Source organism: Protopterus annectens, chromosome 3.part1 (genome assembly GCF_019279795.1).
Source record: "Protopterus annectens isolate FY-2018-M chromosome 3.part1, PAN1.0, whole genome shotgun sequence".
Classification (NCBI taxonomy): domain Eukaryota; kingdom Metazoa; phylum Chordata; order Ceratodontiformes; family Protopteridae; genus Protopterus; species Protopterus annectens.
The window spans coordinates 234,530,429-234,554,750 of NC_056732.1; the positions used below are offsets into that span (position 1 = coordinate 234,530,429).

The 24,322-nt window shown below is 39.3% G+C and overlaps 1 protein-coding gene across 1 annotated transcript in view; it reads right to left on the reverse strand.

Moving 5' to 3' along the window:
- LOC122798074 (collagen alpha-6(VI) chain-like) overlaps nt 1-24,322 on the reverse strand; it is a 1,097,601-nt gene that overhangs the window by 908,980 nt on the left and 164,299 nt on the right. The window contains exon 3 of the mRNA XM_044066731.1: nt 8,136-8,729. Within this exon, the coding sequence (XP_043922666.1) occupies nt 8,136-8,729 (594 nt within the window). The remainder of the gene's footprint in view (nt 1-8,135; nt 8,730-24,322) is intronic.

A 24,322-nucleotide genomic window follows, 5' to 3' on the forward strand; every position in this document is an offset into this window, starting at 1 on the left:
TTCTGTCCGTGTCAGTGAGGTGGGCTTTACCCTGTATAATGTACCTAGTTTTTAATGAGTTTTTTAACCACGTGTGATACATGGTAGACAAATTTCAACCAGTCATCTATGATGACACCTAGTCATTTTTTGTGGTTTACGTATTCTGCATGGTGTTTTTGGCAGAGACAACAGTAAATAATATTGTTTTGGTTGAGGTATGTTTCACAATGAATAGAAGTAATTTAGTTTTTTATGGTTTAGAAGTAGTTGTGAATTATTTAGTCATGTTTCAGTCAATAAGAAGGAGTGTTGTGTTAGGTCTTGGAGTTTAGAGAGAGAGAGAGAGAGAGAGATGACAGAAAAGACCAGGGTGAGTCATCAGCATATTGAAGTGGGATAGCATTTTTTGTAGCAGTGTAGAGATCATTGATGAATATGTTGAAAAGTATGAGGCCTAGTATAGATCCATGTGGGACACCACTAGTTATGGTAAAGACGGTGGAGAAATCTTTTTTTTCCATTTCACTATGTACTCATAAGAGAGAGGCTGCAAGAGTTTAACATGTTAGTCTTGATTAAAGGAGCAATGAGGGTTATAATATGAACTTTTATGCACCTCCAGTGATCATGACAGGCCACATGAGTACCATTTTTCTAAATACATGGGAACAAGAGGACACAGTTTGCAAATATAAGATGGGTGGCAAAAGAGAAATTAAGAAATATTATTTACAGAAAGGGGATGGATAATTGGGAGAGTCTTTTAAAAGGTGTTAGTGAATCTAAAAGCTGTATCTAAATTCAAGAGTATAGGGAAACAGGCATAGAGTAATCATTATGTGTGACAGAGGTGATGAATATTAGATAAATAGGGTCTACAGCTTTTCCAATAAATGATAGTCAGACTAAGTATCCAATGCAATGCATATCCATATAATTGTTATTATTTTTAACCAAGATATGTTTAATGAGCCAAAAGACAAGAAAAAAACAGATTTTCAAACAGAAAATGGTGAAGAATAAAAAACATAATATTCCAGTATCATAAGTTAAATAATTAAGTAACATAACTGGAAATCACAAGACTGCTGGCTAGTGCCAGATGGCAATGACAAGCAGAATCGTTAGCTTCCCTATCTTAGCTTTGTATTATAAGGTTAAAAGTATAAATAAGAAATTAAAAACAGCATAGGTTCATAGATAGGTATTAGGCGATTGGCCCTAGGGCCTATACAAGCCTAGCCAAAAAGGTACCCTGGCTTTCGCCACCCAAGAAAATTATTTTCCTGTGCCCCTGTCAAGCAGAACCACAGAAGTGATCCCCGGGGTGAATTTCCTATCTCCCATCCAATCATCAAGATTTTTCTTGAAGAGTGCTAATGAGGAGCTCTGTTTGACATAAGTAGTCTGTTCCAGAGTATGGGGAGTCTCTGGGACAGGAATCTATCCCTCCAACATGTTCTGTTTATTGTGGTGACATGCTTTAGGTCCCTAGAGTGTGTAGCTCGGAGGGATTGGGATTTCTTTAAGTGGAGCATGTCCAGCAGCTCTGGGTTTGACATAGCTTTGTAGGTTAGGCAGAGATCGCCTCTGAGCAGGCGATATGCGATGGAGTAAAGCTGGAGCTTTTTGAGACGGTCTGCGTAGGGCATCTGTTTGAGGCCAGTAATCCTCTTTGTAAGGTATTTCTGTAGCCTTTCCAGTTGTTGTAGATGTCTTGTGAGGTACATACCAAAAGGAGTGTTGTACTCTATAATGGGTCTAATGAGTGATGAGTAGAGGGGAACAATGACCTCTTTTTTTCTGGATGAGAAACTTTTTGTGATGAGGTGTGCCATGTAGAAGGATTTCCTGACCACTGTGGCGATGTGATTATCAAAGGAGAGACTACTGTCCACTTGTGTCCCAAGGTCTCTTATCACACTTTCGGTGTTAGACTACCACCTATGTGGTAGTTCATGGGTACAGAGTTTTCACCAAAGGGGGTAACAATGCACGCTTTGGCATTGAGCTTGAGACCATGGCTTTGACACCAGGCATCTGTCTCAGTGAGGCCCTTTTGCAGGAAGTCCACATCTTTAGGAGTTTTGATTATGGCTCCTAGTTTGCAGTCATCTGTGAACTTAGTTAGCTGAAGGCATTCTGTGTTAGCTTGTACTTCAGAGAAGTAGATATCAAACAGGAGAGGACCCAGGACTGAACCCTGTGGTACTCCACTTGTCACTGGTCTGAAGTCTGATTTGGAGTCTGCTACTTTCACAGTGTGGGTTCTGTCAGTAAGCCAGTTGGCAACCCATCTTGTGACATAGGGATTTATACCCAGTTTAGTGAGTTTATCTATAATTCCAGAGTGGGGGGTGGTGTTGAACGCTTTGGTGAGATCTAGATAGGCTGTGTGAACCACCTTACCCTCATCTATGGCTTTGGTGACTGCTTCAAAGAAGTCTATCAGGTTTAAGAGACATGATCTCCCTTTTACAAACCCAAACTGTGTGGGAGATTGCCAATGTCTTTGTTTATGAGTTCCATGATGATACGTTCCATGGCCTTGCAGACCAGGCTCATCAGACTAATGGGGCTATAGTTCCCGGGATCTGTCGTGGCTCCCCCTTTGTGGAGTGGGATAACCTTTGCAGTGCACCATTCAATGGGCACAAAGCCTGAGGTGAGGCTATGATTGAACATGGTACTTAGGTGGGGTGCCAGTTCATTCTGTAGTTCATGTAGAAGGCAGCCTGGGATGTTGTCAGGTCCCATGGATGCTGTGTTCTTGGCTTTGGAGAGTGAGGTTTTTACCTGTGCAGCCATGATTACAGGAACTTTGCATTCATCCGGTATAGAGATGGGCCATTTAGGGGGTGAGAGGGGGGTACAGTTAGCACTGAACTTATCTGCCAGGATGTTGGCAATATCAGTTTGTTTTGTATATTTGGTGTCATTGTGCTGTACCTCAGAGCAGATCTGAGTGTTGCCATTGAGATTCTTGACATAGCTATAGAATGCTTTTTTGGTTGTCTTTAGAATCAGTGGGGATTTTGTTTTCATAACTAGCTTTGGAGGATTTTATGAGAGATCTCAGTTTCTTACTGAGGCTGACAAGGGAGTTCCTCCAATCATGGGATTTCACTCTTTTTTGCAACAGTTTCTTTCCTCTGTTGTAGAGTTTGTTTGTGGCAGAAGACCACCAGATTGGCTTCCTTGTTTTGGAGGATAGCATCTTGGTTCTGTTAGGGATAGCACGATCCATGCACTTGTGTAAGTGCTTATAAAGTGCATTTGTGTAGGATTCAGCAGTTGTACCTCTATTGTCCATCTGCGTGGATGTCATGAAGTTTGCCACTTCTGTCTCAAGAAGTGTGAAGTTGGCTTTGGAGGAAATATTTACGGTTGTTTTCCTAATGGGGGGGTGGGAGCGGGATGTGGATGTCTAGGATGATTAGCTTGTGGTCTGATCTGACCAACGAAGAATTGACCTCTGGTGTTGAACACCAATCACCAATGTTGGTGATGACCAGGTCTAGGATATTGCTGCCCCTGGTGGGGGTGTGGATAAGTTGATCCAAGGCGTTGGAATTGATGAATTCCAGAAAACGTTGAGCAAAAGAGTTGGTACATAAGTAGATTTCCCATTTAATGGTGGGGTAGTTGAAATCACCCATTATTAGGGTGTTGGGTTGCACCCCAATATTTTCCAGTGTATCAAGAAAAGAGGAGTGGGCAGAGAGCAGACCCAACTGAAATGTTAATATTTGAATTATATCACTGTTATGATATGAGCAGGATATCAGTTTCATCAATCTTATATGAGCAGAATATCAGTTTCATCAATCTTCAGTAGTCTGTAGAATTACACACAGCTTACAGACGTCCATTTCTTCAGAGGTGACTACAGAAAGGTCAAGACAGTACATATTTTACTAGAAAAACATGCTAGGGTTAAGCATCATGAGGCAGAATTAGAAGAAAGCAAGAAGTCACTAAAAGTGAATACAGTCAATGCAGTAAAAAGCTTCTAAATTGACTTGAAGGCAAAAGAGAACAATGCCTGATATAACTATAGCAATAGACTCACCATATTTTCAGGATACCAAAGGCTCTTGAAACATGAGGCTGCACAGTATATATGATGAACATTGGTTTGAATCAGTTCTGAACATGTGATACCTGAATCCATGTGATGTAATTAGGGCAAAGGAGATGACTGTAAGCCAGTGTTCAGATCTATAATTTGCTGCCTGCTGGATCTTACAGAGTAGGGCATACTAAAGATAGCCCAGCTATCAGTTTGTAAAAATCCAGTAAATTTCACACCACAGACTTTTTGAAGCATACATTTCTTTTCTCTCCATTGGAAGCTAAGGCCTTTGGCATTCACTGTTCACTGTTATTCAAAAGGAGGATAGTCAAACACCCTTATCATGAATTTTATCAGACACATTTTGTCTTGCAGCTTAATATTCCACATTCAAAGTGGTATTTCTCTTAATACATAAAATTCTGTTATATGGTAAAACTGTAACAACAGAGGGGTGCTGACTTTCATAGGGAAGGAAACTATTTGAAGATGTTTCTGCTGGAGAAGGCAAACTGTATCATTAGGAGGACCATGTAACCTTACATCAGGAAAAGCATACATGCTATTTGTTCTTGGAAAGTAAAGGAAATGCCCATATCATTACTGCTCAAAAATGCATTACATTTATCAAATTAAGTTCATTTAATTCTGCAAGTGAAAATGAAATCACCTATGTATCTAGCAAAATGCACCACAGATTTATTTTAATGTGTCTTTCAGCTTTTTCCCAGTTAGGGGTCGCCACAGCGGAACACCGGTCCACTAATGATTGGTAGAAGATTTTTACGTGCCGAGTTACCAGCCCTGATGCACAACCTTAAAAGAAGGTACACCCCTTCAAGCATGTCTTCACACAGAAGACGCTTTAGCTGAGAATCGAACGGACAACGTCTTGCTGTGAGTCGACAACGCTACAATTATTTTAATGATGGAAAAAATACTGTTGCTCAAACTGAAACATCAACCAATTAGCAGAGGCAGGAGCAAATTAAAATCCCTTTACCACTGCTACAGTTTGTAAATAATATTTCCCATGAAAAATAATTATGATTTAAAGAAAAGGGGGGAAAAACAAAAAAAAAAAAAAAATATATATATATATATATATATATATATATATATATATATATATATATATATATATATATATAGATATGGTTCCCCTTCAAACCATCAAACATTTAAAATATCAAAGTTCAGAACATCGAGACCAGAACATTGAGTTTGAAAACATTGAAGGTTTGAAGGGGAAGAAAAAGGTAAGTCTAGGTGGGAGAATGTTTATGTTTTTGCAGAGCACCAAGGTGCCCTGCATACTGTGCGTCTATGTACCATCTGTGTGATGGCACTACAGATAGGGTACGGAAAAGCTCCCATTTAGCGCTTCTGCATATAGCTCTAAATGGGAGATTTCCCTTTACTCCACTGTAGTGCGGTCTCGGAGTTGGAATATTGAAGTAGGGGGGATGTGGGGGGGTTCACGGTGGCGAAGCCCCTCTGCATACAATTGTTAAAATTAATTTTTCTTTTTTTTGGTTACATTTGTAACCTTCGATGTTTCAAAATTCAATGCTATGGTCTCAATGATCAGAATTTCGATGTTTTAAAATTTCGATGGTTAGAAGTGGAACTATATATATATATATATATATATATATATATATATATATATAGGGATCTACTTCACATGGTCGACATTTACCATTTGGCCGAGACCATATAACCGGCATTCAAAATGTCAACTATGGAATAAAAACAAAAAAAATAACAAAAACTTACCTTCACACTGTTAGCAGGGGAGCTACACCCCCCCCTGCATCCACCTGGGGGGCTCCGCCCCCCCCACACCCCCGGAACTTAAATATACCAACTCCGAGATTGCACTACAGTGCAGAAGATGCAAACTTTACATTCTGCACTGTACGGAGATGCTGGTTCTGCATGGTCGACATTTTGAACTGCTTTCATATGGTGTCAGCCATATGGTCTTCGACATTCTGAAATGTCGACCATGTGAGGGGGACCCATATATATATATATATATATATATATATATATATATATATATATATATATATATATATATATATATATATATATATATATATATATATATATATATATATATATCTATAGGGGGCCTGAAAACACTTTTGCATTTGAATGAAGCATATGAAACGTGTTTGACAATGACTTTTCTGTGGCAATGTTTGTAGGTACAAAGGAGATACAGCCACTGTAAATTATTTACTTTAAAGAAGAGGAAAACCTTTTTTGTGTGTCCTGCACTGATGCATATTTATATGAAGACTGAATATAAATCGATTATAATGATGGCAGATGTGCCGGAGTTGCAAATTATGAAGGAGAATTTGGTCCTGCTACCTCTTTGGATTTGGATCCTTCAAGCAGAAAAGTGGTCAAGAGAAATGTGTGGTTGGGTATGCCTCTACTGTCCTCATAAAGAGCCATCATCACGGGTCATTCTTTAGAATTGCATGTATGAAAGTAGCACTATTGCTCTGATGACCATACATGCACTGAAATGACCAGCAGTACTGATATATCATTTAAAATACTGTATGCCTGATTATAATGCTTAGTATATAAGTCTAGTATCACTTTGGATTAGTTTCCTATTAAATGATTTAACATCTGAAGCTGTCTTAGCATTTTAATAAACTTTTTTGATTTCACATGACTTGCATTCCTTTGTAACAGAGACAGCACAATAAAAATGATTTTAGTGTTATTGTGTTTTCTTTGATTTGATTTCATTTCTCTAAGTCCTACTATTAACTGAAGGATTAGCATTTTTTTTATTTCTATGGCCTGTGCATGAATTGCAGTTGTGGTTCTTCCCCTCACTCTGGATTTCATTACCACTATTCACATATTATGCAACAGCACTCCATACTTATATCATATAATTCTTTCTTGTTTTTTTTTTTCCTGTTTCCTTTTCCTTTCACCTGAGAAATAAGTGAGACATTGATCAGAAAATATTAAGTAGTGGGAGAGGTGAGCTGTCAGTCATAAAGCCTTAACTGGTATAATTTATACCTCACAATCTCTATATGTTGCAGGTTCATAATGGACATAATCCATTAATAGTTTTTGCTTGTCCCATAAGTACTTCAGTAATGGTATGGGATCTTCTACTGATATCCAAAAATTATGGAATCTGAAGAGCAATTGTCAGAGTAAGCACTGTGAGTCTCTGTGAGTCATGAAAAAGAAACTAATTATTTTGCAACGGGCAAGCCCCCCTGCGCTCTTCATGTCCCCTGCTAATTATATATACTAACTCTGAGATCACACCACAGAAGGGTAAGAACAAATTCCTGCTCCATTACAATGCAATCTCACACTAAAAGCAGCTCGGAAGAAAAACACATGGGAACAGAGAATTTGTTCTTATTCCCAAGCACAAAAATCAGTTACGCTTCTGACCATTCGCTATTATGAACAGTACTATATATACATATATATATATATATATATATATATATATATATATATATATATATATATATATATATATATATATAGGCTAATTCTCCCTAAAATCCAGAAAAAAGAACTTGAACTGTAGACAAGCACTCATCTGAGACTTCAAAATAATCACAACTTATAACTTGTTTAGAAATCAATCCTTCTTTACTGAAAATAAAATATATTAAATAGATGAGCAATTTTGCCCGTAACTGAGTTTTATGAGATCAGTCAGGAGATTCCCCTCTCCCCTCTCTTATTCCGGATCTCTTTGAAACTAGGTTACCAGTGTGAGCTCTTCATCTATAGCACCAAATAAATGATTTGAGGTTATACTTAATAAAACAAGCTCAAAGATGATCATCATGTGAGGAAGCAGCAATATTTCACATAAACTCCTCAATCAGTCTTACTCCTACATTATCTTCATGTTAATAAGGCACATTTAAGACTGAATCTGGTGAGGCACATTCTTCTTCTGTACTATATTATTATTTATGAAAATGAAATGTCAGGAAAGATAAATAAATGCATAAATAAGCATAACATATTATTATATAGTAGTAGAAAGTACAAATATTACCTTCTGGGGTAGTTTGTTGTGGCCAGGATACGTCTGAGGATAACCTCCGAATGACACCTGTAACGTTTTCAACAACGTTTTGGAGATCAGTAGAAGGCACTTGGAAAACAAGTTGTGATGTTCCAATATCTTTCAGTTCCTCCTCAACTGAATTCTGAAGTCCAATTGACATTATTTTAATTCCTGATTGCTTGACAGTTAGAGCAGCTTGTGTCACATCATCATCTGACTTACCAGATGAAACGACAACCAACACCTGTGGATAACCATCATGCAATCGACTTCCAGCAGCACTAGTGAAATGATCCCTCAGAATATTCTGGAGAGCTCTTCCAATGTTCAGTGACCCAGTAGCAGGGATGAGCTTTGCTTTCAGCCTATTTAACACTTGACTCTTTTCAGAATTGTCTTTTAACTTAAAAAGAATCTGTGGAGAATCATTGAACTGTGATAATCCTATTCTGTATTTGTCCTTTCCCACATTCAAGCGGTTAATGACTTTATAAATGAATGATTTCACCTGCAGTAACATTTTAACTTTCATACTGTTAGAGTTGTCTACTAAAAATACAACATCAGCAAATCCAGGTACATCTGTTAAAGAAAATGGAAAAATGGAAAACAGTTACTAAAGGAAACAAACTTCTGCAATATGCAGTGCCAACTTATATGCAACAGAATACGCATTCAAATGCATTGAATTTATAGCTACAATTCTACAACAGAAACATCAATTAATTCACTTCTGCCAGGCTCTTCAAGTAGATTTGTTTTAATGATGCATTAAAAAGTGCTCAGCTGACTTCCTAAGATCCTGTAAGGACATATTGCCCCATGACCATACATGGCAGGACATATTGCCCCGTGACCCTAAATGGCATAGTCACCACACCAAGACTCCTAAAAAGTGACATGCCACAGCACTAAATACTGAAGAGTGTAACTCGCCTTATAAGAGTCACGGGCAGTCAGCTGTTAAGCTAGGAAATCCTGTCAAGGATGTATGTGGCAATTTAAATATGAGCACATTTTTTAAATAATTTGCTCAAGATGGCTCAGATTATGTATGCCTGCAAAAGATAAGTGATTATTTTCAACTGTTTTCACTTCTGATTAACTAAAACAGTATTTGCTGTGTATCTGTTTAAACTGTGCAACTGTATTTTAGGCTTAGTGAATTGCATCCTTACCTCTTTTCTGATCTTGTCTCCACACACTGCTGCCCAATTGTTGTTCTGGTCTTAAAGCTTGGTGGCTTTTGAGTTGCCAGCCTCTACTATAAATTTGATATTGGACACTCCTCCAAGTCCGATTGCATCAGCTCATTCTACCGAGTATAATTGGATCAGTTGTGAAGGCCCACCCATTGCATCAGCTCATTTTAGTGAGTACAATTGGATCAGTTGTGAAGCCCCACCCTTTTAGCTTCTTAACCTTGAATTATCTTCTGCTTCCCTTCTTTCTACTTAAAAAAAATTGTGCCTCTTCCTATTTTATTTTGCTGCTTGTACTTAGGTTAGGTGTTCAATTGCGTTTATTCTGCTGCATTTGTTGCTGCTTCTCAGCAGCCTGATTAAATTGTTCTGCATCTACCATGTGCTGATTTCAAAGCTGCTGAGGGAATCTACAAAACTAAGTGCCATTTTTCAATTTATTCTGACTTATACTACAATTGTATTTAACTGTGCTGTTTTATTAACTTGCATTACATCTGCACTGTATCTTTTCACTGTTTTACTGTTAACCTGTTTAATTAACTGAGTGTGAACTGTTCTGCTGTTATATTTAAGTGTGTATTTGTTCTCTTGTGTTAAATTGACGTAACAGAGTAAAATATCTTTAGCATAGTCTGGCTACCTGTTTTGCTGTATCCAAATCTATTTTTGTGATTCCTGTGTTTCCTGCTACACCATCTTGTGTTGGTTGGGGCCTAACTGCACTTAGTGGGAGTAAGAGAACTGGTTGGAACTGTTCTGGCATATGGTGTTTAGCTAAGAGCTCAGGGACAAGGATACATTGGTCAGTTTTAGTGTTTCTATTTTACTTTTATTTTTGTGGTATTTACACCCTGCGTTTGCACGGGTTTGTGCTTATATGTGTGTTGCACACTGCCGCAGCACTGTTTTAACCTTTTCCAAGATATCCTAGCTGTATTTTTCCCTTCCAGCACTCCTGTGTAAACAAGGCCCTCCCTTGCAGCTACTGTGTTGATTTTATCCAGCGCTACTCACACCTATAAGTACTCTCCTCAGATAGTACCCACTCTACTTTCCCTGAACTCTCTTCCACAGATTCTGACAACCATGTATGGAAAACTTCCTGTGATTTCTCCTGCTAGTCTGGTTGATATGGTCATCCTGAGATAGTGTAGCAACTGCCTCATGTACATGGACAATCCTGTACCATTACTACCTAGGAATACAATATATAAGAGATGCAATTACATTAAGAACCTAGAATCCCTGCTCTCTCAACTGTACGCCAGTACATCTGGCACTGAGAAGGTTGTCTGCACAAACACTACAAACACCACATCTCTAACACCACCCACATCTGTACAACACACTCCCACATATGCAGCCATTCCAAACAAAAAGGGTAAACGCTTGCACCACACTCATCACATAGACCCTCAAAACCTACACCACGAAAACACACTCATAGAAACACAAAACACACACCTACATTCACGGATGTTCTCAATAAAAATCTGCCCAAGCAACAGGGACCCCCAAATCAGAAATGCAAGTGACCTCCACCCCCCCAACACAACCCAAATGACACATAGCCCACAAACTCAGTGTGCCACTCAACCAGAGCACATAAGGCATAACAATGTACCCAACACTATAGTCATAGATGACTATATAGTCAGGCACACTGATGTTCCACTCACCAGGCTAAACAAGGAGAAAGTTACTGTTAGCTGCCTGTTGGGTGCCAGGATCCACCACATAATGCACGCACTCAGGTCACTCCACAACAAGTACAAATATGACTCTGTCATTGTCTGTATTGGTGTGATGACTAAAGACATACCTCCCTGGGCTACATGAAAAGAGATATGAAGGAGCTGTCCGATCTTGTAGCCCAGTCGGGTATGACCCTAGCCCTGAGTAGAATCCTGCCATCACCCAGAATGATACCGCAGTACAAGGACAAAATTATTGACTTCAACAATTGGCTAAGCTACTGGTGTCATTCTAAGGGGGTCCAGTATCTGTCTGCCTGGGATGATATGATTGACATACCACAATGCTTTGCCAGAGATGGCCTCCCCCTGTCGCCCTTGGGATTCTGGATACTGGCTAAGGCTCTTGCGACCCCTGTAGTGTCCTTTTTAGGCAAGGTTCAAATGACAAACTCACCACCGTAACAGGTACAAACAAGCAAAATCTGAGAGTAATGCTACTCAATGCTAGAAGTCTAAACCTCAAAATGTACTCACTCGAGGCACTCCTTAAAATGGAGAACATCGACATCTGTGCAGTGACAGAGACCTGGTTCAAGGCTCCAGAGAGCACCCCTGCATTACCAGGCTATAATTCATACCACACCTTTTGGCCACCAAACCTGGACTGAAACATTAAAGGCGGAGGCATGTCCATATTCATTAAGGATATCCACACCTCCAGGCTAGTTGCTCAGCAAAATGCATCCGAGATTATCCAAGTGCAACTAACTCTGGGCAAGACCGCAATCCAAATTGTAGCTTGCTACAGATCCCCCTCCAGGGTACAACCTAACACCCTAATAATGGGCGATTTCAGCTACCCCACCATTAACTGGGAAAACTACTCATGTACCAACTCTTTTGCTCAACGTTTTTTGGAATTCATAAATTGCAACACCTTGGATCAACTTATCCACACCCCCACCAGGAACAGCAATATCCTAGACCTGGTCATTACCAACATGGGTAACCAGTGTTCCACACCAGAGATCAATTCTTCGTTGATCAGATCCGATGACAAGCTAATCACTCTAGACACCCACATCTCGCCCCCCACACCCCATTACGGAAAACACCATAAAACATTTCTCCAAAGCCAACTTCATGCTTCTTAAGACAGAAGTGGCAAACATCACGACACCCATGCAGACGGACAATAGAGGTATGACTGCTGAATCCTACACAAATGCATTTTATAAGCACTTACACAAGTGCATGGATCATACAATCCCAATCACACTTACACAAGTGCATGGATCATACAATCCCAAACAGAACAAAGATGCTATCCTCCAAAAATGAAAGCCAATCTGGTGGTCCCCTGCCATAAACAAACTCTACAACAGAAGAAAGAAACTGTTACAAAAAAGAGTAAAATCCCATGATTGGAGGAACTCTCTGGTCAGCCTCAGTAAAAAGCTGAGATCCCTCATAAAATCCTCCCAAAGCTAGTTATGAAAACAAAATCACCACTGATTCTAAAGACAACCACAAAGCATTCTATAGCTATGTCAAAAATCTCAATGGCAACACTCAGATCTGCTCTGAGTTACAGCACAATGGCACTAAATATATAGAAGCAACTGATATTGCCAACATCCTGGCAGATAGGTTCAGTGCTAACTTTACCCCGCTCTCACCCCCTAAAGGGCCCATCTCTATACAGGAAGAATGAAAAGTTCCTGTAATCATGGCTGCACAGGTAAAACCACACTCTCCAAAGCCAAGAACACAGCATACATGGGACCTGTCAACATTCCAGGCTGTGTTCTACACAAACTACAGAACAAACTGGCACCCCACCTAAGTACCATGTTCAATAATAGCCTCCCTCAGGCTTTGTGCCCACTGAATGGTGCACAGCAATGGTTATCCCACTCCACAAAGGGGGAGCTACCACGGACCCTACAAACTACAGCCCCATTAGCCTGATGAGCCTGATCTGCAAGGCTATGGAATGTATTATAGTGAAACTTATAAACAATGACATTGGTAATCTCCAAACTCTGGACCCCACTCAGTTTGGGCTTGTAAAAGACAGATCATGTCTTCTAAACCTGATAGACATCTTTGAAGTGGTCAACAAAGCTGTAGATGAGGGTAAGGTGGTTCACACAGCCTATCTAGATCTTGCCAAGGCTTTCAACACCATACCCCACTCTGGAATTATAGATAAACTCACTAAACTAGGTATAAATCCCTATGTCACAAGATTTCAATACCATCTCCCACACCCATCTCCTAAACCATCTCTCCGACCTTAATCTCTCCCCGAATACCTTATCCTGGTTCTCTAGCTACCTCTCCAATAGATCTCAAGCTGTAAAATGGGGGACAGGAACCTCGACCTTCCTTCCCACTGGAGTTCCCCAGGGATCCATGCTCGGTCCAATGCTGTTTAACATCTTTATTAACAATTTCCACAAAGCCATACCCAGTAACAAAATTGTACAATATGCAGACAATTCCACATTAATCTGTAGTGCCACCAACCTCCCAGAGTTTCAAACACTGACCCAAGCTGCTTTCTCCATCACTGAAAATTGGATGGTTCAGAATCACCTCTCACTAAATGCCAATAAATCCAAAACACTATTATTCTCTCCCTCAAAAGCTTCCCCTCTTGATAAAAACTCATTCCAAATCATTAGCCAAAACAAATCCACTATAGAGGTTGTTCCCTTTGCCAAACTACTTGGGGTCACTATTGATGAACACCTGAAATTCAGCACTCACATCCAGCAAAACATTAAGAAAACTCATATAAAAGTTGGTATGCTGTACAGGAACATCCAATTTCTCTCTCCTTCCACCAGACAAACGCTTGCCACTACCTATCTACTCCCCTCACTAATGTATGGCACTCCTCTATTAACTAACTTATCTGCCACACTCACTTCAAAATTGGAAGTCTGTTATAATAAGATTTCTAAATTTGTCACCAAAGTCAAATACTCCTCCCATCACTGTATTGCCCTTAATTTGTTACACTGGCTTGAACTCTCCAACCATCTAGACTATCTTCAGATTACCACAGCCCACAAACTAATCTTTCAGCCCTCTAAGTGCCCTGCTCCATGCAACATCCTTCTCCCCTATACCTCTCAGATCTACTCACCAAAACCTAATCTGTGTCCGAAAACCCATTCGCCCTGCTGGTCAACTCCTACTATGCTTTTCCTTAGCAGAAAAATGGAATTATCTTCCTTCCTCTCTAAGCACCTGTGCAAACTTTGAAAACTTTAAATCTCAGTTACATTCCTACCTTTACTTTAACAGAAAATACAACTGCATTCTCCCCACCTAGTTCTATACTTCTCTCTCCACCTGTGATTACTAGCCTCTCTAGATATGATCTATAGGCTACCACACACATGTACATGTTGTAAATATCAAATTTGTACCATGTGCCTAAGAATTTACACCTGCTTTCTAACATGAAATGTAACTGTAAATTGTTCATTAATAATATTGTGTCTGTATCTAAAGGTAACGTGTACCTAAGAAATTACACCTGCTCTCTAGCATGAAACATAATTGTAAATTTTTCTTCTTTTCTATATTGTATCTGTATCTAAACTTTGTAACATGGAGCTTTTCTCTCCGGGCTCCAACTGAAAATGGGCTTCCTGAGCCCAGTGGACATCCCCGGTCATCAAACTGGAAATAAATAAATAAATAATAAATAACAAGATGGGTTGCCAACTGGCTCACTGACAGAACCCACACTGTGAAAGTAGCAGACTCCAAATTCAGCTTCAGACCAGTGACAAGTGGAGTACCACAGGGTTCAGTCCTGGGTCCTCTCCTGTTTGGTATCTACTTCTCAGAACTACAGGCTAACACAGAAGGTCTTTGGCTAATGAAATTCTCAGATGACTGCAAACTAGGAGCCATAATCAAAACTCCTAATGATGTGGACATCCTACAAAAGGGGCTCACTTAGGCAGATGCTTAGTGTCAAAGCCATGGCCTCAAGCTCAATGCCAAAAAGTGCATTGTCATCCCTTTTGGTAAAAACTCTCTACCCATGAACTACCACATAGGCAGAAGTCTACTTAACACTGAAAGTGTGATAAGAGACCTTATCCTTTGATAATCATATTGCCACAGTAGTCAGGAAATCTTTCTACGTAGCACACCTCATCACAAAAGGTTTCTCAACCAGAAAAAAAGAGGTCATTGTTCCCCTCTACTCATCACTCATTAGACCCATTATAGAGTACAATGCCCCTTTTGGTATGTACCTCACAAGACATCTACAACAACTAGAAAGGCCGCAGAAATACCTCACAAAGAGGATTACTGGCCTCAAACAGATGCCCTACACAGACTGTCTCAAAAAACTCCAGCTTTACTCCATTGCATATCGCCTACTCAGAGGTGATCTCTACCCAACATACAAAGCTATGTCAAACCCACAGCTGTTGGACATGCTCCACTTAAAGAAATCCCAATCCCTCTGAGCTACACGCTTTAGGGACCTAAACCTTGTCATCACAATAAACAGAATATGCTGGAGGGATAGATTCCTGTCCCAGAGACTTCCCATACTCTGGAACAAACTATTTATCGATATCAAACAAAGCTCCTCAAACGCACTCTTCAAGAAAAATCTTGATTATTGGATGGGAGATAGGAAATTCACACCGAGGATCACTTCTGTGGTTCTGCTCAACAGGGGTACAGGAAAATAATTTTCTTGGGTGATGAAAGCCAGGGTACCTTTTTGGCTAGGCTTATATAGGCCCTAGGGCCAATAGCCTAGTACCTACCTATGAACCTATAAACAAAAGAGAATTCTGAGGCAAAAACACACATGCACATTACAACCCACAGCATTGAAGATAGTATACATGCCTGTGTCTCACAGCCTCTAAGGCCCAGCCACAAACTCAACATACTAGTCATAGGTGAATCTATCATGAGACACACAGATATGCCCCTCACCAAGCTAGACAAGGAGAAGGTCATGGTAAGTTGCTTGTCAGGTGCTAGAATCTGCAATAACACACACACACACACACACACACACACACACACACACACACACACACACACACACACACACACTCAAGTCTCTCAACAATAGGTACTGTTATCACTGTGTCATAGTCCATGTTAGTGTGAATGACCTGAGATGTACCTCTCTGGACTATATGAAGGGAGACATGATTGAGCTCACTGAATATGTGTCCCAGGCAGGTATGTCCCTAGCCTTAAATAGCATCCTACCTTCACCTAGAATGATGCCTCTATGCAAACAGAAAATGATTGACTTTAACAGTTGGCTTAGTTTCTGGTGTCATTCCAAGCGGATCTGGAACCTGAGAGCCTGGGAGGACATGAGTGACAGACCACAATGCTTTGCCAGAAATGACCTTCATCTGTCCCCACTGGGCTTCAGGCTTCTGGAAAAGGCTCTTGTCACCCCCCCCCATAGTGCCTTTTTTAGGCAAAGTTATGAGGACAAAATTACCAAGGTGAAAAATTCTTCTAAATAAAATTTAAAGGTCATGCTGCTAAACGCTAGGAGTTGTAACATGAAACTGCACTCATTGCAAGCATTCCTCACTCTGGAAGATGCTGACATTTATGCAGTCACTGAAACCTGGTTCAAAGCTGTGGAGAGCACCCCAGCCTTACCAGGTTACTCGTCCTACCATACTTTCAGACCCTAAATAGATGGCTACATAGCCAAAGGAAGTGGAGTTTCAATATATATACCAAAGACATAAACACCTCCAGGCTGGTCAAATGGTATGACACACAGGAGACACTCCAGGTGCAGTTAACTGTTAAAAATACAACTATTCAAATCATAGCTAGCTACAGACCACCAACCATAACTCAGGATGCCAACTTCACCTATCTGGACTTACTTGAATCCATCAAGATTAAACCCCTCTACTCTAATCCTGGGCAACTTTAACTACCCAACCATACAGTGGAAGACCTATTCTAGCCCAAACATTAACGCCCAGAGATTCCTCAACTTTGTCAATGCCAAGTAACTGGATCAGCTGGTCAACACCCCCATGAGAGGTGAAAATATCCTGGACGTGGTACTAACCAACATGAGTAGCCAGTGTAGAACCCCTACAGTGTCATCTTCCCTGGAAAGATCCGACCATAAAGCAATCACTTTCGAAGTCACCATCTCCCCTAACCCCCTCCTCCTTGCCAGGGACAAAAAAAAAAACTTTTCCAAAGCTGACTACAACCTCCTGAGAGCAGGTATAAACAGCTTCACAGCCACCATCCCTTCAGTTGGAACTAGCACTAACGTCTAAACCTACACCAAAAAACTATATGAGCACCTGCATAGCTGCATGGACTCAGCAATACCTGACAGGACCTAATCATTTTCCTCAAGGAAGATTAAATCTGTCTGGTGGACAACAACAATAAACAAACTCTATGGTAAAAGGAAAAAATTGCTATCTATGACCAAGAAGAAGCAGGTGCCAAGTTGGCAGCAATCTTTCCTTTGTCTGAACAAGCAAATAAGGTCACCGGTGAAATCCTCTAAGGCTAACTTCAAGTTCAAATTGGCCACATCCACTAAGGACAATCACAAGACCTTCTTCAAATATGTCCGCACTCTCAAAGGTAATACCCAAATCTGCTCTGAACTGGTGGTCAAGAACACCACATACACAAACAACATAGATATAGCCAACCTTCTGGCAGACAGGGTCAGTGAAAACTTCACCCCCTCCCTGCCCCACCATCAATAAACCAGGACATCCCCAGAACCTGCCTCCCTCCCCTCCTCACCAAGAAGCAGGTCTTTATTACCCTCACAAAGGCAAAAAATACAGCCTCCATGGGACCCAACAACATCTCTGGCTGAGTCCTACATGAACTTAGGCATCTGCTCTCAGCACCATTAGGCACCCTATTCAACCAAAGCCTGAGCACCAGCTTCATCCCAGTAAAATGGAGGACAGCCACTGTCATTCCTCTGCACAAAGGTGGAGTGTCCACCATCCCAGGCAATTATAGGCCCATCAGCCTAACTAGCCTGATCTACAAGGCCATGGAACACATTATAATGGACCTTATAAACAAGGACATTGGCAACCTCCAAACACTTGACCCCACTCAGTTTGGTTTTATCAAAGGGAGATGGTGCCTGTTAATCTTGGTCGACTTCTTCGAAACAGTCACCAAAGCCGCGGATGAGGGGAAAATGCTGCACACTGCCTACATTGACCTAGCCAAAGTCTTCAACACTATTCCCCACTCAGGCATAATAAATAAACTCTCCCAGCTAGGCATCAACCCATATGTTACCAGATGGGTAGCTAACTGGCTCACTGATAGTACCCACTCAGTCAAAATAGGGGAAGCCACCTCTAGTAGCCGACCCATAATGAGTGGCATACCCCAAGGATCGATCTTAGGACCTCTGCTGTTTGGAAAATTCTTTTGTCAGGTGCAAGCCACAACCAGTGGTCTGAGACTGACTAAGTTTGCAAATTCCCCTAGTGATGTGAACATCCTCGAAGAGGGCCTTACCCAAACTAATTACTGGTGTCAGAAGCATGGCCTCAAACTGAATGCCAAGAAATGCATCATTATCTCCTTTGGGGAAAATGGCTTCCCCACTAATTATCACATTAATAGCAATGTACTAAGCATGCAGTCAGTTGTTATGGACTTGGGCACCCAGATTGATAGCAAACTGGCTGTTGACCACCATGTTGCCTCCATTGTATGGAAGGCTTTCTACATGGCCCACCTTATGAGTAAGGGTATTTCAGCCAGGAACAAGGAGGCATAACATCTCTGTACCCTTCCCTTATCAGACTCATTATCGAATACAATGGCCCCTTCAGCATGTATCTTGCCAAGCACATGCAGCAGCTGGAGAGACCACAGAGGTTCCTAACCAGGAAAATTCAGGGTCTCGGACATCTACCGTATACAGAAAGGCTAAAAGCCCTGTTCCTGTACTCAGTCTCATACAGACTGCTCAGAGGTGACCTATGTCTGGCATACAGTGCCATCTCAGACCAAGCCTTGATGGAGTTACTGCAAATCTGTAAGTCAAACTCCACTCATGCAAACCACATGCAAGGCTTCAACTTGGTCTGTGACATTAATAGAACTTGTTGGCGGGATAAATTTGTGTACCAAAGACTCCACCATCTGTGGAATAGACACCATCTCCATGTCAGGCACAGTACCACTCTAGTCCTCTTTAAGAGGAACCTGGATGACTGGAAGGGAAACCCAAAATACACCTCTGGGATCCCACCTGTGTTCCTGCTGGACAAGGGAAACAGGTGCTGACTTTGTGGGAACATGGGCAAAATTCTTGTCTAGGCTTAAAATGGTCTCTGGGCCAATAGCCTAGTATTGTCCTATGAACCTATGAACCTATTAAAATCTGTATGAAAACCCACTGAAGCCAGACTTAGGGCATCTTTTATTAGCTTATTTATAAATAGTATCCCTGTCATATGAATACTTTTATACTGTAATTCTATTTATTTTCTCAACACAGCAACATTATTTCAAATAATAATAATAATTCAAAATATCCAGTATACTTGACTATATTTAGCTGATGTGACTCCTTGTGGTTTGCAGAATCTTTTCTAAGTCCATATTTAAATAATTGTCACCCGTGAGTTGTGACATATCAGGTAAGTGGTTATAAGTGAAAAATAAGCATTTTCTGATTAAATAAATTATTTTCTCTGTTGTTTTATACCATAGCAGTAGTATCACATGCTGCCCAGTCCTTCTTCCTTGTTCACTCCATGAGAAAAAGTTCTTTATTTTTAATGCATTTTTGATGTACAAAAGTGTATGGCCCAATGAGTTAGATGATCAGTATCTCATTAGTGAAGCCAATAAATAAATAATCGTTTTTATACATAACTTCCTCATTTTTAAGAAATTCTAAAGTGTTTCAAATGTCAAAAATGTGTACAGATTAATTAAACAATTTTTTTTAGCTTGATGCAATGTTTGGAGAAATCAGTTATCCCAGATATGATACAAACCAAAATGAAAAGCATTTTCTGCAGATGGTTGCACTCACTGTACTTTGTTAAATAGAAACCAGAAAAACTCAACCAACTACTAAAACAAAAACTGCCAGACCGCCTGTTCCAAAACTCCCAAACTATTTATTGTTAGCGCTTTTGTTCATCCGCAATACACAATGAACTTCATCAGACATTACCCAAGATTCCATGAAATATAAAAGGCAATCAATTAAACAATTAAAAATCAATTAATTTAAAGAAACATCAGAATATTTATATAAAAATACCTACATATGAACAGGTGCTAATAAAACTAGCTTCATTTTCTCAACTTTCAAATGTAAGAGAGAAACCAAACAAAAACATTTGTGAGTCCAATTTTTACCATAAATGTGAATACATAGTTTATACTTAAAAATGTATATATATATATATATATATATATATATATATATATATATATATATATACTAATTTTACAATGCATTAAGAAAATGTGGGGTTATGATACCAAAGTATTCTGCTCCCTATTACCTATATAATGATTTTAGCTTAAGAAAGCATTTGATAGAACAATATTCATTCAGTCCTGGTGGGGCATAGGCATTCGTTTTAAGTTGCCATAATAACTTGCATTCTTCCAGTCTTAATTCTTAAGGTCCTGCTCTAATGTTACTACTGACTTGTTTGATTATTGTGAATACAAAATTGTGTAGTTTTCCACTATATGTTTTGCCAGAGCATTAGTGCTGTTTTTTTTTTACCTATATGGTACTGATGTTCATAAATCCTTTCTTTAAATGCCCACTCAATTTTTCCTAGGTAAAAACCTTTACATTGCTGGCATAAAGCAAGATAAACCACTCCTGGTGTTTCACAATTACATCTCCCTTTGACTAGGTATGTCTTATTGTGAATACTGAAACAATTCCCAACCTTTACATGTTTACACTGTTGACACCTTCCACATTTTTTCATACCCCAGTTCACTTTCGGTGTTGTTATTACTTTCTAAAAGGTTTTTAAGGTTAGGGCCCCTTCTACATGTGATACGTGGCCTAGCGCTTAAGTTTTTAAATATGTTGTTGTCTTCAGCTATAAGGGCCTAATTCTTGACCAATATATTCCTAATTTCAAATGCATCCATGGAAAAAGGTAATGAGAAAGCTCATGTTGAAACCATGATTTATATCTGAATTATTTGAGGGACTATGTTGTAAGGTAAACTCACATTCCGCCTCTATATGTCCTTTCCAAAGTATGGGCTTAAAATAACCATTGTACCTTTTTCTACTATGTCCAATAATTGTTCAAATAGCTGTATAGGATACCCTCTTTTGATGAACATATTTTTCAAGTTGTCACATTCTAGATGGAAATCAATGTCTGATGAAACCATTTTGGCTGCTCTGACTAGTTGCCCTTTAATTGCTGCTCTCTTCTGGTGGAATGGATGACGACTACGAAAATGTAGAAAAGCAATAGAATAGGTGGGCTTCCTATAGATTGTTGCCCTATACCTCCTATTCATTCTATCTTTGTATAATTGGACATCAAGAAAGTTGATGGATTCTGTTTCAAATTGGAAGGTAAGCTGCAGGAAGTTGGTTAACCCTGTGATCGAACTGACAAAGTTGTCCGCTATATCAAATTTACCTTTCCATATAAAAGACATGTCATCCTGCTAGCAGGTGTACCAAACTGCATTCTCCTTAAAGATGGTATTATGGAACAGAAGCTCCCTTTCCCAATAAGCCAGGACTTAATTTGCGAAGCTTCCCCCACGAGGAGAACCCATGGCCACACCTGTTTTTTGCAGCAAAAATTGATTATTAAACAGCATGTAATTATTAGATAGTACTGCATCAAGGAGGGTCTCAACTAGGTCAATCTCCCTATTATCAGCCCCTTTTAATAGTTAAAATTCACGCACCCATTCTAAGCCTAAGTCCTGGGGGTATAACAGTGTAAATGTCTTTAATGTCTACTGTCAGGAAATTGTACTCCTCATTAAACTCCAGTTTGTTTATATTATCTAAGAAGTTCCAGGAGTCATAACAAATTTGGGGCTCATTATTAAGCAAAGGTTTTAATTTGCTATCGACTAACTTAGCACAGGCATATGTGATGGATTTAGGCCCATCAACAATTGGCCAAAAAGGAGGATTACTAAGATCTTTATGAATGTTAGGTGAACTGAAAATAACAGGTGTAACTGGTGCTGGCATGGTTAAATAATGATATGTGCCTATGCTAATGCTATTCTCTAAAAACAAATCATTTAACATTGCTTTCACCTTTTGGTATGCCCCATTCACCTCACAGAGTACTTTTGTATCGTAAGCCCACTTTTTCTTAATGTATTGTAAAATTATTATTATATATATATATATATATATATATATATATACATTTTAAGTATAAACTATTTATTCACATTTACGGTAAAAATTGGACTCAAATGTTTTTGTTTGGTTTCTGTCTTACATTTGAAAGTTGAGAAAATGAAGCTAGTTTTATTAGCACCTGTTTATATGTAGGTATTTTTATATACATATTCTGATTTAAAATAGTTTTAAGAAAATATTTCTTTAAATTAATTGATTTTTAATTGTTTAATTGATTGCCTTTTATATTTCATGGAATCTTGGGTATTGTTGTCTGATGAAGATCACTGTGTATTGTGGATGAACAAAAGCGCTAACAATACTTTGTTAAATAGAACAGCCATTCTTGCTCTGAAGACTCTACACCTTGCTAACAGAAGATGTTCTCCCTTTACAGCTATATGGAATGAAAACAGAAATTCAATGATTTACAGCATTTAACAAGCTTCCATCTGATAAAATGATTGATGTCCATCAACAGTACAACACTGAGCTGATGAGTTACCTTTTATTGTCAGTCATTGGGGTCATCAAGCTTACACATAGATATTTTTGCCATAGTAGGGGGATTGTGTATGTTGCCAAATGCCAAGAATACCAGTGTTTTTATATTGGCAAAACCAAAAGGCTGTTTAGTAACAGAATGTATCAATATCAGTATGACATCCAAAGGGGTGATGTCAAGAATGCTTTGGCCAAACATACTAGAAATTTTTCCTTCCCACAAGTTTAAGTTCATCTCCATTTATAAAGTTGTCCCTCTGATATTTATCTTCAATAAAAGGAATTGAGATGGCAGTTGAGGTGTAATGCAACTGTCTACCCAGGCCTCAATGGAACAGTCTCCGTAAGTAGTGTGTTGAAATTAAAGGCTGAGCTTGCTGTATAGGGGGAAGTAAACGTATTTATAGTTGTTTATATTTACATTGGGAACATGTCAGTTTTTTGACAACAGTCCTAGCAACTGCTGGTAGACTGAATAAAAGATGACAAACCCATCTTTAGTGGCAGTACATTTTTCTCTTTTCTCCATCGTGGTGTAATCTCAGAGTAGGTGTGTGTGTGTGTGTGTGTTTGTGTGTGTGTGTGTGTGTGTGTGTGTGTGTGTGTGTGTGTGTGTGTGTGTGTGTGTGTGTATACTGTATATATGGGAGGGGGTTGTCCCTTACATAAAAGGGATTGTCCCCTTACAAAAAAAAAGACACTGCTGAGGTTCTTCTAAAGTTGTTTTGGCATTTTTTTGGTTTATATCTTAAGTGTTATCAACTGATTGACATGATTCCTTTTCATTTACAACTACTTTTATAATAGGCTTTTCAAGAATATATTTTATGTAGGTAATGAAGTCTACATCCTATTATCTCAACCAGCGCTGTTTGTCTGGAGTTTGCCCAGAAAATCCCAAGAATCCTTCAGGATACTGCAAAAGTTGTCAGAAAAAGGTTTCAGTTAAGTGTCAATCAAAACAGCTGGGGTTCAATCTTTAAACCCCCAGCAGCAATACTAGGTTATAATGGATATTGTTAATGTCTTTGCATATTTTATGGGTGCCAAAGATCAAAGGGATCTTAGGTTTTGGAACATACAAGAAATTATCTGTTTTTCATTTATTTTTTATATAGCTGAGGTTTTTCATGTTATGCAATTTGATATATTAAGATACTGTTTTTAATACTGTGACTTTAAGGAGTGAGTGTTTAATTAATTGAATGTAGTGATTGGGTATTTCATAGTTTATAGGTAGGCTGTGTTATTCTTTGCGTGTTTATGGTCTGAAGAAGCGAATTGTGAAAGCACTAACCGATGTGCACAATAAAAATATCTTTTATTCTATAATTAGTG